This window comes from Poecilia reticulata, linkage group LG21 (genome assembly GCF_000633615.1).
Source record: "Poecilia reticulata strain Guanapo linkage group LG21, Guppy_female_1.0+MT, whole genome shotgun sequence".
Classification (NCBI taxonomy): domain Eukaryota; kingdom Metazoa; phylum Chordata; class Actinopteri; order Cyprinodontiformes; family Poeciliidae; genus Poecilia; species Poecilia reticulata.
This window is the reverse complement of record NC_024351.1, coordinates 1,801,453-1,818,054: the sequence shown is the minus strand read 5'-3', so window position 1 is coordinate 1,818,054 and position 16,602 is coordinate 1,801,453. Positions and strand designations below refer to the sequence as shown.

The following is a 16,602-nucleotide window of genomic DNA, read 5'->3' as shown; positions in this document are numbered from 1 at the left end:
GAGTCTGAAAATTTCAGAGATTTTTGGCAGAAATGTACTTTTTTTTTTCTATCTGAAATGGCCGTAATACTCCGACCTACATATGAGTCAAGCAGAACCAGATGAAGACTTTGCTGCATGTGAGAAAAGCTGCTGGCTTCTGAAAGAGAGCCGCCCACAGCTGCACTGGGAACAACCCAGTAAGAACTGGCAGGGAAACTGGGTCAGGCAGCAGCAGCAACAAAAACAGACGGAAACCTTCCAGAACTCAGGCGTAAATATGAGAATAAATCTGATCCTCAGACGTTCAGTGGATCATTCAGATTAAATCTGAACTTTGGGATCTTCAGATAATATCAGAGTTTGATCTCTTTCTATAAAGATAAAGAATATCTACTTCATTTTGTCTGTAAAAGTTTGATTTTGTTTTCATAAATCATTCCTCACATCAATTATATATGAATTATTTTAGTGACATAAAAACAGAAATGCTCAATACTCAATTCATAATTGCTGATGCATAATTGGATAATTTTGATGTGACTTACTTAATTAGAATAAATGTACATGTTTTCTGTTATTGTTTTGCCTGTTTTAAATTAAACTGCAAGAAAGTGTCAACTTGAGTTGTTTTTTATTGTCTGACAAAATTAATTTGACCCTTGAAGAAAACCAAGAAAACGAACCGATATATGTTTAATAATACATTAAACCTGGAGTTTTCTAAGCATCCTATCTTTCCTGGTATTTTCATACTGATGGGAAGAAAAACGTTTATTTTAAACCGGATGACTCAACGCGCAGCAACAACAGAACCGAACAGAAAGTAAGAGCGTGCTGCCCCCTGCTGGAGCTCCGCATCACTGCGCTCAGCGCTGCACAGGCTGAACTGATCGATTTATAAAGTTTTAAGTTATTTAAGTCTTTCACAGCTTTGATGTTTCATTCTATTTTCTAAAATTCTTGTTAACTTAAAAGAAAGGTTATCATGTCAGAAAGTTTTTTTCATATAAACATGTGTGAGTGACAAAAAATAACGAAGATAATTTTCGTCTTGATTGATCCAAATATTGATTTGGATCATTACATCTTTCTAAAAGATGTTTCTGCTATGAATTTTATTTTTAACATAATCTTTACAGATTAAATCAAATTAATATGTGCTTTCATGTGATGTAGAAGAGTCAGGTTTTAATAACTATATATTTATTTTAAATAATTTTACTTCCTGTACTTATTTGTTGCGTTTCAAGTGAAGGGAGTTGATTTACTTTTAAATTATGTATAACCTAACAGAAATTTGAATTATTTTGTAAACTTTTTAATGCCCACAATTAACCATTAAAATAATTAGTTGTAAAACATCTCAGCCATCGGTTTACAACTTCTTGGATTTTCTGTTTGCAGCTAATATACGTTATTCCTAAAATAAATACATAAATCAAATTATGACTGATAGGAAGAAAAACCTAATATGGAGCATTAAAGCTGAGTAAACTACATAATGTTGAATTTCCCAGAATAAAAGGTGAAAAGGGGAGTTGTAGTTTATTTAAGGGAAGAAACGATACTGAAATAACCATATTAAGCTTCTAACTCACAAGTTTAATAACAATTTAAAAACAAATCCTTTTATAATTAAGTTATTTTTATTCAGGTAAGAAAAACATAATTTTTAAAAAAATAAACTAACTTATTTCATATGTTTATTTGTTCATTTATTCTTTGTATTGATTTTGTTTAGACCGGAAGTTGTTTCCTGCTTCTCCTGACGGTTGGAGGTTACCATAGCAACCGGTAACCGGCAGCTCCTCCCCCTTTTTCTGTTGCCGCCTGTAACTCTGGTACGAATCAGGATCGGTTCTGTTTTCTTTACAAGCATTATTATGTTTTAGCATATTTATTAGACAAATTTAATTATATACAGAGTTTCATGAGTAATTGTGCCATGTTTTGTGAAGGTTATTATTAATGTCGTGCAATTTAGCTATGTTTAATGTCACAACTGTTAACTGTTGCTAACTGCTCATTGGGAGCTGTAGTTTGTTTATGTTTATTTATTGTGTTTTATTTAATGTACAGGGGAAGAACAGTTTACTGTGTTTTAGTTAACGTACCGGGGCAGAACAGCTGGACTGATGTGAACCACCGACTTAACGTCCTCTTTTGTTAGGTAGGTTTTAATTTTTGATTCAATAATGTTTCAGTTATCAACTGTGATAGTCTGAACAGTCTTACATGTGTGATTACTTCCTGTACTAAAAATACATATTCACTGTTACTTATGAACAAATGTGTGTAAATATTTCAAAGGAACATCTCATGAGCTATGATCGGACAGATATAGTTCATATGACCAGAACACAACACGACCTTACACAGCTGCTGGTTCACCTCAGAGGATCCTGCAACAATCCTAAAGATAATTAGCATGGCCACAGATGATGACGGAAAGACGGTTTTCTTTTAACAGTAAGTTGTTTCTCTGCCATTAGCATTTAGCTGCATGGACATAAAGATGATTGACAGCACTAAGCCCCGCCTCCTGGCTCTGATTGGCTGTTTTTGGTCAAAGTGGAGCATTTCTGCAGAAAGCAGTAGTAGCTCAGGGAGGAGGTGGAGAAGATTGATCGTTTCTGTCTCATATTAAATTGTTACAACATGGTAACAATTTTAACAAATATGTAAAAAAAACATTTTTTGAAAAGTTACAGACTGCAGCTTTTTTTGTTTTAGGAAAACAAAAAACAAAGGAATTCCTCTAAATGTTTAAGTCCATTATAATTTTCAGCTAGAAATGTGTGTATAGTTACATGCTACCTTTTAAAGTCTAATATCTCCAATCTGAATATAATGAGATGTTTATCTTGAATTATGAAAAGTGAAAGTAAACTGGATCTAATAATTGCATTTTCTGAAAATGATTTATAATTATAAAATGAGATAAAACTCAAGATGTGTCTTTGTTTCAGGTATGGGACGTATAAAAACCAAAGCTCTTCCTCCATGTAAGTTTGTTTAAAACTGATATTTGTATGATTATAAATGATGTAATTTGATGTCATTATTTTCATTTATTTCTGTATTTGACAGTTCTTGAAAAGCCATGGCTGCCGATTGATTGGGAGTGAGTGTCTATTCAACATATATATATTTTAAAGACTTCAAACCTGTTGCCTCTGTTCTAGCTCTGCCTTCCCTCAGCAAACATGTCCTGTAGTTCAGTCAGTTACAGCTAGGGGGCGATGTGATGTTTGTTTTCCTGAGCAGAGACAGAGAGTCTGACCTGCAGTTCATAAACGACTACAGACCTAAAGGCAGCCACCGGCAGCTCAGGATTCTTCTGCATGGACCAGTCGGAGCCGGAAAGTCCAGTTTCATCAACTCCGTCCTCAGCGCCTTGGAGGGCAGAATCTGTCACAAGGCGACTGCGTGCAACATCATCCAGAATAGCTTCACCAAGAAGGTAAAGGGAAATGAATGACTCATTTAAGAGAAAAATATATTCTCATTCTCTATCTTGTAATTCTGATGATTAGTTCTGCACTGAAAATAAAACATTCACTTCATGTTCTGTCATTCAGATCTGACATAAAACAACTTATCTGAAATTCTCCATCACAATTTTCACACTCAAATGTTAAATTTAAAATAATTAAATTGATTAACAGACAAAATTAAAAGTTTATTCCCAATATTAGTTTTATTTTTCTGGTCAACAGTACATAACCTACAAGATTAAAAGAGGAGACCAGGAAACCGCGTATCCTTTTGTACTGAATGACATGACAGGTTTGAGCAACATCAGCTGGAAACACAGAAGAGTCTATGAGAAGGACATGAAAATGGCCATGAAGGGTCACATCAAGGATGAGTATAAAGTAAGGTTTCTGCTGCAGCTGTGAAAAAACTAAACGGGGAAAAAAATGCATGTAATTTCTTATTGTTGCAACTATTTAACTGTTTCCAGTTCCACCCTCAGAGTTCGTTGTCCGAAAACGATCCGTTCTTCAACCGGAACCCAACTATCAACGACAAAGCTCACATCCTGGTTACCGTCTTTGATGCCAACACAATAAATCAGCTGGACCAAAATATAGCAGAGACAATTCAGGAGATCAGAGACGAAGCCACTGACCTGGGTGAGAGACACCACAGAACCACAAAACCCCGGGATGAAGTCATCCAACCACCAATGAGGCCACAAAACACAAAACAAACAGAAAACTGCTGTATTTTATATATTTATCAGTCCACAGAGCTTCATATTGTGAAACAGTGAGATGTAAGTTACTTTCCTCTGCAGGGATTCCTCATGTGGCCATTCTCTCTAAAATTGATGAGGCCTTTCCTGAGATCAGAGAAGATATAAAAAATGTCTGCCACAGCCGGCCACTACAGCAAAAGGTAAATTACTCCTGTTCTACTGTTACTGCTTATGGTCCGTACACTGCAGCTTTTTTAAAAAGCTGAATATAGATTTTTTCTGAAATACTTAAAGAACTTTACTGAATAGATCTTTACTAAATAAATCTTTTCCCTACTGTGCTGCTTTGTGATCTATTCTGGTTTTTCCTTGCAGATTCAGCTCCTCAGCAAAATGGTGGGAATCCCAGAGAACTGCATCTTCCCCTTGAAGAACTACCACTGTGAGAAGAAGCTGAACCATGAAACCGACGCTCTGATCCTCAACACCCTGAGGAGCCTCATCGAGATCGGAGAGGAATACCTTAGCAGTTAAAAAAGAACCTAAATATAACCAGTTGTGTCAAAGCATTGCAGCCATCAGAACTTCTGTGTATTACCGACCTGATCTAAAGCACCAAATTGTGTTTGGAAAACTTACCACTACAGGGTTTACCTGGAGTATTAGAAGCCTGGCAGCTGCCAGGCTTTACTTGCCCCCCAGCTAGGCTAAGAATTGCTTGTTTTTTTTTTTAATAAGCTGGACTGCAAGTGTTTTGCTGCGCTGAGCAGAATCGTTGGTTCATAGCTGATGCGTTGAAAAGGGCAGGAAGTTAGTAGCAGTGCACCAATCACACCGCTGGCCGCCTCGCACGCCGTCACGGCCCAGTCTCTGAAGTTTACCTCGGTGCAGATCAGCGCGCCTTCTGTCACTCAACCTGTGGATATTTATCCCTGTGAGGACTGATGTTTCTTTGGAGAATTCTTCATCAAGGTACGAGTCGAGTTTAAAAGCCACCGCTGTCAGACGTGTTGAGCGAGCGGTGAGGATCATTTATTTTTGTGAACAAAGATTTATGTGCGGCGCGTTCTTACATCTCAACATCCCGCCCAGCGCGTTGGGTCCATGTCTGCACCGATAAGGTTTATATTTGTGTTCCTGGTTAGACGGTGCTTTAGTGGGCCAGTGGTTCAGCCCAGACGTCTCACTCCCCTCGTAGTCGTGCATCATGCTGGATTTCTTTCTTTCTTTATTTTTTTGCAGTGACCCAATGCATCAAACTGCACCATATCAAACGCTGTAGAGCAGTTTGGCCATGTCTGCTTACGATTCCACTGGAACCTGAAAATTACATGCGGGGGACAATTTTGGGTGAAGTTTTTTAATAAAAACCGCGTAAAATGGCAGAAAAATAGAAGAAATCCTGCGATTATAACAAGCCTTGACAGCGCTCAGTTGAATAAACATCGAAAGACAAAAGCGAAAGTTTTTAAGATTCAGAGGCCTCAGCCTGCAAGGACAGCCGATGGATGGAGGTTTCATGTTGAATGTTCGTTTTTTCTGGTCAACGGTACAAAACCTGGAGAACAGGGTGACATGAATCCTTTGGTAATAAATGACATGATGGGTCTGAGTAACAGAAAAGTTCATGATAACATAAAAAAGGCCATGAAGGGACATAAAGGATGGATACACAGTGAGGTTTCTGCTGCTGATGGAGAATAAAGAACAATTTATTATTATTGTTAAAACTATTTGGCTGTTTTCAGTTCAACTCAAAGTGCTTTGTCAAAAAATTATTCGCTCAACAACCAGAATCCAACTATAAAAGCTCACATCCTGGTTTCTGTCTTAGATGGTAAAAGATCAAATCTGCTGGGAGGAACCGTTAGGGAGTCGATTCAGGACATCAGAAACAGAAAGAAAACTGCCAAGCTGGGTGAGAGGAAACATTACAACAATAAAAAAAACATCTTTTAAGTCATTTACTTTCAATAAAGTTACTAAGAAACAATGTGTGTGAAATTAGTGACTTCCTGTGTTTCCTGTCTGCAGGGATTCATCATGTGGCCGATCTCACCAAAACTGATGACGCCTGTTCTGAGATCAGCAATGAGACAAATGACTGCAGGAGCCAGGAGCTGCAGGGAAACGTAAATTATTCTGTTACTTCACATGGTCCATGCTCAAGGAGTTTCTTTATTTACTATTAAATAATTACAGAGCATCATTAAATCAGTTTTAACATTTTAATCCATCTTTGTCTTCTTAGTGGTGATTTATTTTGTCTAATTTGTTGTGTTTTTATTTGCAGGTTCAGGACTTGAGCCCAGAGAGCTGCGCCTACCCTGAGAAGAACTACGACTGTGAGAAAGAGTTAAAAATGATTAAATAATAGTAACAAATGAAATACATTGAAATATCTCAGAAATTTTCTAAAAAACAAGATAATGTCTGAACTTAAAAAGTCACAAATTTACTGGAAAAAACTTCAAAATTTGACTTTCTTTTACTTTTCTAGTGCATAAATCGTCTTGCTTTATCTAGAAAATTTCTGAGTTTTTTGCAGAAATTTACACATTTTTATTGTTTTTTTTCCTAATTTAAATGGCCGTAATACGCCGTCCTCCATACCAGGTGAAAAAAGTCAATCAGAACCAGACGAAGACGTTGCTTCACGTGAGAAACGCTGCTGGCTTCTGAAGGAGAGAACCAGATCCAGCCTGAGCCGGACACGCCTGCACTGGGAACGACCCAGTAAGGACCGGCAGGAAAACTGGGTCAGGCAGCAGCAGCTTTCTGAGGTCGAGAGGAAAACAAACACAGATGGAAACCTTCCAGAGCCACAAACTGACTCGAGTGTAAATATGAGAATAAATCTGATCCTCAGACGTTCAGCGGATCCTTCAGATCAAGTCTGAATGTTGGGATCTTCAGAGGAAACAACTGGAGCCTCATTTCTGTCACCAGTTATTAAATAAAAACATATGATATCAGAGTTTGGACTATTTCTATAAAAATAAGTATCTACTTATTTTTAAAGTTTGATTTTGCTTTCATAACTGACTTATTCCTCACAAGGACAAAAAATGCTCAATAAACAAAAATGTTGATAATATTTTGTAATTTAATAAAAAGAAACAAAAGTTGCTTAAATTGCTGCTTTATTTTTACTAAACTGATCAGTGTTGGACAATTTTAATTGTTTTTTTATTGTCTTATAAAATACATTTGACCCTAAAAAAGATATTTCCGTGGATCCAAAAACTAATTTATGGTATTAAAAGCTAAACAATAATAAAATAAATTATTTTAATGTAAATAGAAATTACTGCTATGCATTTTTTTACAAGAATTTTAAAAGGTTATGGAAAAAAACCCCTTATTTGAAATGTCATCTGGTTATAATTGGAGTAAAATGCTCTGGTAGATTCACTTCCGTAATCAATGAAACGTAAAATAACATTTTAATTCAACATCCAGATTACAAAAAAACATTAAAATATTTATTATATTTGCTGCTTTTTGGGTGAATTTACTTAAATAACAGGAGAAAATGTGATTGTTTTAAATAAAAACTTTCTGTTTGGGTCTGAGTTTTACTAATTATGATTATCATAATTTAATAATATCTTTGTTATATTTGTATTGTGGCACTTTTAACTAATCTCCATTTCGATTTTTAATTATTTTAGTTATTGTACTCATTTATGTTTGATGTTGTGATAAATGATGTATATACCAGCTATTAAATGTACATCTTACTTTAGTTTTATTTAAAAAAAAAATTAGGCATATTTTAAGATTTATTTTATTGATCTCCAATTTTACATTGATTCTTGGCATAAACAACAAAAATAATTATTTTTATTATTTTTCTCATGTTGAAATGACCTAAATCACAAAGAAAAAAAACATTTCTCTTAATATTTTGTGTAAGCTGTTTTTATAAGCTGTTCTTAAATTCTATTATAGTCCCAAGTTAATTTCTCCATAGATAATTGGTTAGCCTTTTCAAATAAACTTCTTACATATCTATTAGGTGTCATGAAGTTGCAGATGATGGTGGTGAGAGAGAACATGGTAGACCCAGGTTGAAGTGTAGATGGATATTTAAAGGTGAATTTGCAGCTTGAAATAGTTCCTCGAACAGGCAGCACAGTGAGCGGCGGCTAGCACCAACACTGGTAGCAACTGATAAACGACTGAACATGTGAGCTGAAGTCGACACAGGACTTAGTACGACTGTGACGACAACCGACTAGGACACGGTACGACACAACAAAGATCCGATGCCAGACAGAGACAACAGGTGGACTTAAATACACCCGGGGTAATCGAGGAAGGAGACACACCTGGGATCAGTCAGGGGCAGACAGGGCATCACAGACTCACAAGAAACAGAAGTAAAATAAACACACAGTGAAAACCCAAATACCCACATTTTAAAAACGGATTGAGGATCTGGTTCAGTAAGTCACTGGAGTGATGTAACCTCTTCTTTGTCAAATTAGAAATAAAGCTATAACCTGACCCCCTATTTATGCTTTTGAGTCTTCCCAAAGGGAACCTCTTAAAATATCAGGTGGATTAAGAACAAAAAGAGTGAAAACTGAGTCTTTAAAATTAATTTGTTTGTCCTTATCCTCTGTGACCAGTTTGGAGTAAAATTTTCAAAATTTAAAACAGTGGGGTTGGCAAACCAGTTCAAAGTAGGGAGACTAGCCCATGGTCAGACATAGCTATAGAGCAGTTCCCATCATCTGTGGCTATAATAACTAGCCTGAATATCCACAACAGGCTCTGCTAGGGGAAATGTAGCAGAAAGCAAGATGGACAGGAGGGAGGGATAAAGGGGGACAAGCAGCGCCACAAAGAGAGGTGATTGACAGTGCCAAAACCCTCCTCCTGGCTCTGATAGCACTGGGAGAAGACAGAGATTTAACTTTTCAGTGATTGTCTGCCTCATACCAAAACTGTCACGACATTGTGAATGTTTCAATGAATATGAAAAAAAAATGTTTATAAAAGTTACATACTGCAGCTATAAGGAATGAGACGGGCACCATTGATGTAATAGACCTTGTATGTACAGGATAAAAATAGTAATTTTGTTATATTGTTAATATTTATTTTAGTGTGATATTTGGATCAGATTTGATGTTGTTACCTATTTACCACTGAACACCTGCTGTGCAAAAATAATCTGCTGAAAGTCCAATGATCTCAGACTGGAAACAGCAGCAATGACTGATACAGATAATAGCAGATAATAGACAGGTGAGCATTGCAGACTTCACTTCCCATGTTGCTTGTTTTAAATTAAATAAATTAAATTTTCTTACACAAAGGATATAAAGGCTCCAGATTTTCTCTCTCTGTACTTGGCACATCTGACTTGAATAGCTAGTAATGTTGATTTTATGATTTTGGCTTGAGTGAGTCAAGTAGTTTGGATCTTTTATTAGGTGCCTGTTAAAGATAACAACACAATACTGCTGCATCGCTCAATCATACTAAATCAGATTTATTTTGGACCATAAAATTAGTATATGTAACTTTTCTTATGTTGAACTTGTGAAATCATTATGGGTGCAATCATGTTTTACATCATGCCAGTAAGAAACATGTAGAATACATGGCTTGAAAAAATGTAGATTCAGGTCCTTATTTAGCTGCTAAGTTTTTCATCTCCAATCTCGATGATGTGTCTCAGGGTCTTCAGGATCAGAGCATCAATGTCATTGTCCAAATCTCTCTCCACATTGTAGTTCTTCACAGGGAAGATGCAGTTCTCAGCGTTTCCCACCAGCTTGCTAAAGTCCTGAACCTTCAAAATGGAATCACAATATCTCAGAACGAAGAAAAATTCTGAAGCAAATTTTGAACCAAAAATGCTAGAACATTTGTCAAATTCTTTGAATTATTGTTATATATATAAATATAAATAAAAAAAAGGAGAACAACTATATTCAATGTTTTAAAAAATTGCCAAGTGTTTCAGAAGCGGTACAACACAAGCAATGTACCTTTTTCTGTAGCTCTCGGCTCCTGCAGACATTCTTGATCTCAGGACAGACCTCATCAATTTTGGTGAGAATAACCACATGAGGAATCCCTACAGAGGGGAAACAGAAATCACTCAAATTTCAGTATTAAGTAAATGGATTCACAATTAATTTCAACAACAGACTTTGAGAAATATTTTAGATGTGAAAACAATACAGTAATAAATATACTGTAGGCTGTATGATTTTATTTAAATTTAAATAAAATTTTCTCACAGGAACATCACCATGTTGTTCACAGCTAGCTCTGTCCAGCCAAAACAGCAATGAGTAACTTTATTAAGCCTTTTTAATTTGAACCGGAGCTCAATGAAATTGATCAGAATGTAGAAATCAGGAAAGGTGATGAGGAGGATGAGAACCAAACAGAGGGGGAGGACAGAGTTGGCCGTAGGAGCTGGTGCTTTGCTGCTGCTGCTACCTTCAGCTTCATAAATTAAACAATCAATGACAAATGTAGGTACTTAAGAAGTTGTGTTTGGCTCCGGTTCTCTTCCACTGTGTTCCTCTTTTTTTCTGTGTGGGAAATAATCCAGATTCACTGTTTTTTTTTTATTACAGTCAATAGTGACACAGTGTGGGATTACCTAAAATTGCACCAGTTACGCAAGAGTGTAGATCCCGTCTCATTATGGGGGGGACCATAAATAGGGAAATTTTTTAAGAGCAACTTTTTGGAGGGGGGGATCAGCAAAGTTACAGTCAAATGTAATGTAAAATGTGGTTAAAATGTCTTTTTTATTGTGTTCAAGCTGCACCACCAAAAAGTAGTGTAACAGAGAGAAAAACCTACCATGTTTTCCGCACTATAAGGCACCTAAAAACCTTCAATTTCCTCAAAAGCCGACATCCATCCATCCATTTTCTAACACCCTTGTCCCTCAGTGGGGTCAGGAGGTGCTGGTGCCTCTCCAGCTAATGTTCCGGGCGAGAGGCGGGGTCACCTGGACAGGTCACCAGTCTGTCGCAGGGCAACACAGAGACACACAACCATGCACACACACACTCACACCTAGGGACAATATGGAGAGGCCAATTAACCTGACAGTCATGTTTTTGGACTGTGGGAGGAAACCGGAGTACCTGGAGAAAACCCACCATGCACAGGGAGAACATGGAGACTCCATGCAGAAAGACCGGGAATCGAACCCAGAACCTTCTTGCTGCAAGGCAACAGCTCTACCAACTGCACCACTGTGCAGCCCAAAAGCTGACAGTGCGCCTTATAACCCAGTGCGCCTTATGGACCAATATTGAGCCATAACAGGTCTAGCAGCTACGGTAAGCAGCCGCCGACTTCATTGTCCCCCCTAGAAGAAGAGCCGCGCGGTGCATGCTGGGATAGTTGTCAAAAAACTGGTTTGTTAATAAAGTTTGACTGACCTATCTACCTACTGACCTGATAATCAGGTCGTCTGCAGGTCATTTAGCGCCACGTTCTCCACCAACATGCTGTGTGCAAACGGAGAATGGTGACCATAGTCCGGCCACGGACGGTTCTCCTCGCTGACCGGAGTCGGACTGTTTTTTTTAACATTCTTTATGTTAACAAAGTGGCTTTAGACATTCATCCGGGTTGCTACAACTAGGGCTACCAAGGGACCAGCCCCATACATTTAAAGCCTGGGGGACAGAGGGGAAGAGAGACAGAGACTGCGGCGGCAGCGTGTAGGTTGGTCTGTGTTACCCAGAAAGCAGTTGGGCACAATATGGCAACACCAACACCGTGAGTGAAACAATGACTGGTGCAGCTACTATATAAAGCACTCGGGGACCACTTCTTTATTATTATACATCTATATTTGTAGTGGACGGAACAAATCATGTCCTGGATAGGTTCAATAGGGACAGGTGGCAACTGTTATTTGCGTTTATCACACGCGCCTTATAATGCCTTATATATTAAAAAAAGTTTTAAAATAGGCCATTCATTGAAGGTGCGTCTTATAGTGCGGAAAATACGGTAGATGTATCTTAATTATTATTATTGGTTAATTATTATTAACCAAAATAATAATAAAAATGTTATGTACTTATGAGATTTTTAATCAGCACATGTTTGGAGCCACCTAGTGGTGTGATTAGTGACTGCATGCAACGGGTCCTTCAGGGACACTCGCAGTGGCGCAACTACACATTATTCAGGTGGATGCGAAAACATAAATCGTTTTTCTCAGTAAACAACATGTTGAGACACATAGAAGTCAAACTAAGATTCGAATGTTGCTTGAATGTGAGTTTGGTTCAGAGTCACAGATCTAATCTCTGCTACACTTTTACAAAAACTTAAGGCTCTAAATAAAAAACAAATTTTAATAAGTATCTCCACTTAATAAAATTAATCATAAATATTGATTTATTGCAGTGGCTTTCAATACAAGTTATGCATTATTTAAATTGTAGCTTAAGTTGCCTTAAACTTATTTTTGATGGGGTTTTTTTCATGTCCTGGATTACGGTGGCCGACAAGTGCAATTGCGCAGCAACAGAGAAAACATGCAAACAAAAAAGAAACGCAAACAAAAAGCAAATGAAATGCAGCAAACAAAAGAAAAGATGCAAACAAAAAGTGCTGAAAACGGAAGTGCTCCAGACCACTAGAGGGAGTCGAACAAAAACACATAGACATCAATACGTAGATCCCTCATGGGGCGCTGACTCGTACGTAAAAGCGTCCGCCATCTTCTATGTGGCAGCAGGGCGATCGGAGCTCCTTAAGTTCTGTGTTAAGTGGACTTATTTCTACCATTTTACGAAACAAACTGGATTCATTAGGATTACCTTCCCCAGGTAAGGATGAAAGATCACAATTATTGGACTTTGCATCCAGAAATTCGCTTCTAAACAACCATAAAATATTTCCTATGTAGCTAAATTGGCCCAAAATAACTGCTGATTGTTAGCGTAGCAGCTAACGTTTTCATACTGTTTTCTACTGAGAGCTGATGAAAAACTGCTGTTAGAGGAGAAGTTCATTAAAAACCAGAGGATTTAGTGAGTAAAGAGTCAGGATCAGCTGGAGCTGCTGGTCTTCAGTCTGTTTCCAGCTCAGCTTCACCATGTGGGTATTTAGCTATAAAGATGCTACGAGTCAGAACCCAACATGCTGAAAATGTGTATATATATGTATTTTCTATGTCACTTTTGGATAATTTCTCTTTTATTCTTGGCTTTAGCCTGTGAACCAGGACGTCTCAGAAGTCACTGAGTTCTCCCAGTGTGACCAGCAGACTGTGGCCAGTGTTCCCAGTATAATAAATACATGTTTTATTCTTTCACTTTTTGTGTATTTTTAAATATCTCAATCTGAAGTATTAGTGTAATAATGTAGCTTATGTAATGAAATAAACATAATTTACTCTGTTAGAATTATTTTCACTCTTTGCTGTCAATAGCAGAGTTGACAAACTGTAATAAATATTTATTCTCTGGAAAAAAAGGTTAAGAAAAATCTGTAGTTTAATGTTTGATAATGACTGATTTATAAATCAAAAGTCATTTCTCAATAATGCATAAAAATAAATACAGGAAAATTGTTTCTTGTCTTGAAATGTTAAATGTACATTAAATTATGGAATTATGTAAATATATTCTTTAATAAAACACTGTAAAAGTGTGTCTGTTCATCAATTCAATATAAAAATGATCAGAATAATTTCTATCAAAACATTGTGCTTTTTATTCAGAAATGCCCCAAAACAATTAAATAATCACATCAAAAGTTAAAAATTCTGTCTTTACCAATTTCTTTGATTGCCAAATATATTAATGTGTGTGAGAAAATGTGTCAATGRCAGGTATTAACTTAAAATACTTTGTAGAAMGGCACTTTATAAAGTTCGGTCCATTCACTTGTATTAGCTCACTGGCACATATTCCACATTCAACATGGCGGACGCTGTTACGTATCGCAGCAACGGGCCGACACGCTCCATGACCTATGACCCGCTCCATGAGGCGTCTACGTATTAATGTCTATGCAAAAACAGCTGTCCAAGTTTAGTCTGCATTCTTTAAAACGGCTGTTCAGAAAAGCAGCAATGGCGGCAAAATTATTTTTGCTGTGTTACATTTAAAATTACGCAAGAAAAAACTTCTCAGGGAGCTGTTCATGTTTTAACCCCATTTTGCACAGAGGCTTTTTTTTTAAAATCTATTGATGATAGCAAAGTTGAATATTGTTACAAATAAAAAAAGAGAAATATGTTTGAAATAACACTGACAGCAAAGAAAATTCTTCTACAGTATAGAACTAAAAATATGAGGTTAGACAAAAGTATTTCACTGTAAAGATAGTTTGTAGTTTGTTTTGTTGCAACCTGAAGTGTGAAATAAACTTTACTGGAGTTTGAAAACAAAATATGTGTCTATGTTTATGTCTGGTTGAATGATGTGAATGCCCAGTTGATTTTTTTTCTTTTCTGGGGGGATTTTATTGTAATCCAATGGGGGCCCACAAAATGTTTGGGAACCACTGCGTTAGGTAAAGTTAGCCTTCCTGTGTTTACTCTGTTGACTCCAGTACAGAAAGGACCAAAACACGTCATTTACCCATCGGGGGAAAAAATGGCAACCTTCATAGGTGAAAAGTATAATGAAAGATATAATGTTTTGACAATGATTTATTTGAACAGCGTGCATAAGACTAACATGACACTGTCCTAAACATAAAGAAGTCTTTATGAATGTATGTTGTTAAGAAGCGTCATTCGATAAATAATGACTTTTAATAAAAAGTTGACACTTTAAATGGACTTTTAATGCAACTTTTCAATAAAAGTGTCTTTTTGACCAAAAGACACTTCATGACAACAATCATAGAAATTCATGAAGACTTATTCATGTTCATGACAGATGTTATGTCATGTTTCTTACAGTGTCATCTCAGTCTTATGTACACCCCTTCAAATAAAGTGTTACAGATTTTTTTGAAGTAATTAGGAGTTTTAATTTTTTAGTTTATAGGAAAATTACAACATATTTAGGCTAATATGTTCAGCTACTTGTGGATCCATTTAAAATTCTGCCGATTAAAAATAAAATTGCATTGTTCACTAACTTTATTCAAAGAAAAACAAGAGTAGACTCCTATTCCTTGCTGTAATGTTTCATCTCACCCAGGTCAGTGGCTTTGTCTCTGATCTCCTGAATTGTCTCTACTACAATTTTGTCCAGTTTTGTGTTGGCATCAATGACGGTAACCAGGATGTGAGCTTTGTCGTTGATAGTTGGATTCTTGTTGTAGAACGGATCAGTTTTGGACAAACTACTTTCAGGGTTGAACTGGAAACAGTTAAACAGTCAAATAATTATGACAACAACAAATGATAGTCACTTTTTTCCAGGTTCAGTTTTCAACAGCTGCAGCAGAAACCTTACTGTGTATCCATCCTTGATGTTTCCCTTCATGGCCCTTATGACGTCTCTCTCATGGACTCTTCTTTGTCTCCGATTACCACAGTTCAGACCCATCATGTCATTTATTACCAAAGAATGCTTGTCATCCTGGTCTCCTTTTTTAATGCTGTATGTTTTATACTGTTAACCAGAAAAAGACAAACATTCAAAATAATTCATCCATCCATCCATTGTCTATCCTTGCAGGATCTCTGAGGAACTATTGCCTCTGAATTTAAAAAGCTGATTTTGTCTTATCTGTTTATTAAATTAATCCTTTTCGGGGTTTTCAAATTGTGATGTTCTATGTTGACTAGGTTAGGTAAATGTCTGTTCCTACTATTTTATCAGTCCTAATAGAGAACATAATGGGAATATAGACATTTTTTGGCCAACATTAAAACACTCACAACTTCTCATATCATTGCAGAACATGGAAATTACAACATACATAGGGAAGAATAATTTCTTTCTTTTCACCTCCTTGGTGAAGCCGCTCTGACTGGTGTTTGCAGCAGCCCTGACACTGATTCTACCCTCCACGGCGCTGATGACAGAGTTGATGAAACTGGATTTTCCAGCTCCAATCGGTCCATGCAGAAGAATCCTGAGCTTCTCTTGACCTTCACCTTTAGGTTTGTAGTTGTTTATGAACTGCCGGTCCAAGTCTGCGTTTCTGCTCAGGAAAACAAACATCGTCCAGCTCAGTTTTTTTCAACCTTTTTTGAGTCAAGGTACACTGTTTTAATTGAAAAAATCCCGAGGCACCACCAACCAAAAATGGAAATAAAGATACTCTGTAGCCGCTTATATATAGTCATTCTTATCAAAGTCTCTTAAATAGGAATCAAATAAACACAAAAATGCATTTTTATCACATTTTACATTTCTTATTTCAAATTGCACTTAACATATCCACTTCAAAAATACACCTGAACAGCCACAACACTGTGGTGTTAAATTTAAAGAAGT

General features: G+C 36.7%; 2 protein-coding genes across 3 annotated transcripts; one reads left to right on the top strand and one right to left on the bottom strand.

The window, feature by feature from the left end:
• The first annotated feature begins 1,783 nt into the window (after window positions 1-1,783).
• On the top strand, window positions 1,784-7,163 carry LOC103457166 (interferon-induced protein 44-like). Of its 2 annotated transcripts, none has more exons than XM_008397131.1 (14): window positions 1,784-1,823; window positions 2,062-2,152; window positions 2,293-2,451; window positions 2,952-2,987; window positions 3,073-3,106; window positions 3,250-3,445; window positions 3,702-3,860; window positions 3,962-4,121; window positions 4,286-4,386; window positions 4,562-4,715; window positions 6,021-6,104; window positions 6,221-6,318; window positions 6,480-6,531; window positions 6,803-7,163. In XM_008397131.1, the coding sequence occupies exons 3-14, from the start codon at window positions 2,421-2,423 to the stop codon at window positions 7,084-7,086; spliced, it is 1,389 nt and encodes a 462-aa protein (XP_008395353.1). In that variant the 5' UTR covers window positions 1,784-1,823; window positions 2,062-2,152; window positions 2,293-2,420; the 3' UTR covers window positions 7,087-7,163. The 2 variants fall into 2 exon arrangements, with proteins under 2 accessions (XP_008395353.1, XP_008395352.1); XM_008397130.1 differs by having other exon boundaries at window positions 3,950-4,121.
• Window positions 7,164-9,836: 2,673 nt separating this feature from the next.
• Window positions 9,837-16,326, bottom strand: LOC108165750 (interferon-induced protein 44-like). Its single transcript, XM_017302101.1, has 5 exons — window positions 16,111-16,326; window positions 15,613-15,771; window positions 15,351-15,516; window positions 10,195-10,283; window positions 9,837-9,995 (listed from the first exon to the last, which is right to left on the bottom strand). The coding sequence occupies exons 1-5, from the start codon at window positions 16,324-16,326 to the stop codon at window positions 9,837-9,839; spliced, it is 789 nt and encodes a 262-aa protein (XP_017157590.1).
• Window positions 16,327-16,602: the final 276 nt, after the last annotated feature.

Coding starts and splice junctions, on each gene's coding strand:
- LOC103457166 (XM_008397130.1), top strand. CDS start 2,421: ATGATGACGGAAAGACGGTTTTCTTTTAACA. Junction 3,446..3,701: donor AGAATAGCTTCACCAAGAAG/GTAAAGGGAAAT, acceptor TCTGGTCAACAG/TACATAACCTACAAGATTAA. Junction 6,105..6,220: donor AAAGAAAACTGCCAAGCTGG/GTGAGAGGAAAC, acceptor TCCTGTCTGCAG/GGATTCATCATGTGGCCGAT.
- LOC108165750 (XM_017302101.1), bottom strand. CDS start 16,326: ATGTTTGTTTTCCTGAGCAGAAACGCAGACTTGGACCGGCAGTTCATA. Junction 15,772..16,110: donor AGAGCGGCTTCACCAAGGAG/GTGAAAAGAAAG, acceptor TCTGGTTAACAG/TATAAAACATACAGCATTAA. Junction 9,996..10,194: donor GCCGAGAGCTACAGAAAAAG/GTACATTGCTTG, acceptor TCCATTTTGAAG/GTTCAGGACTTTAGCAAGCT.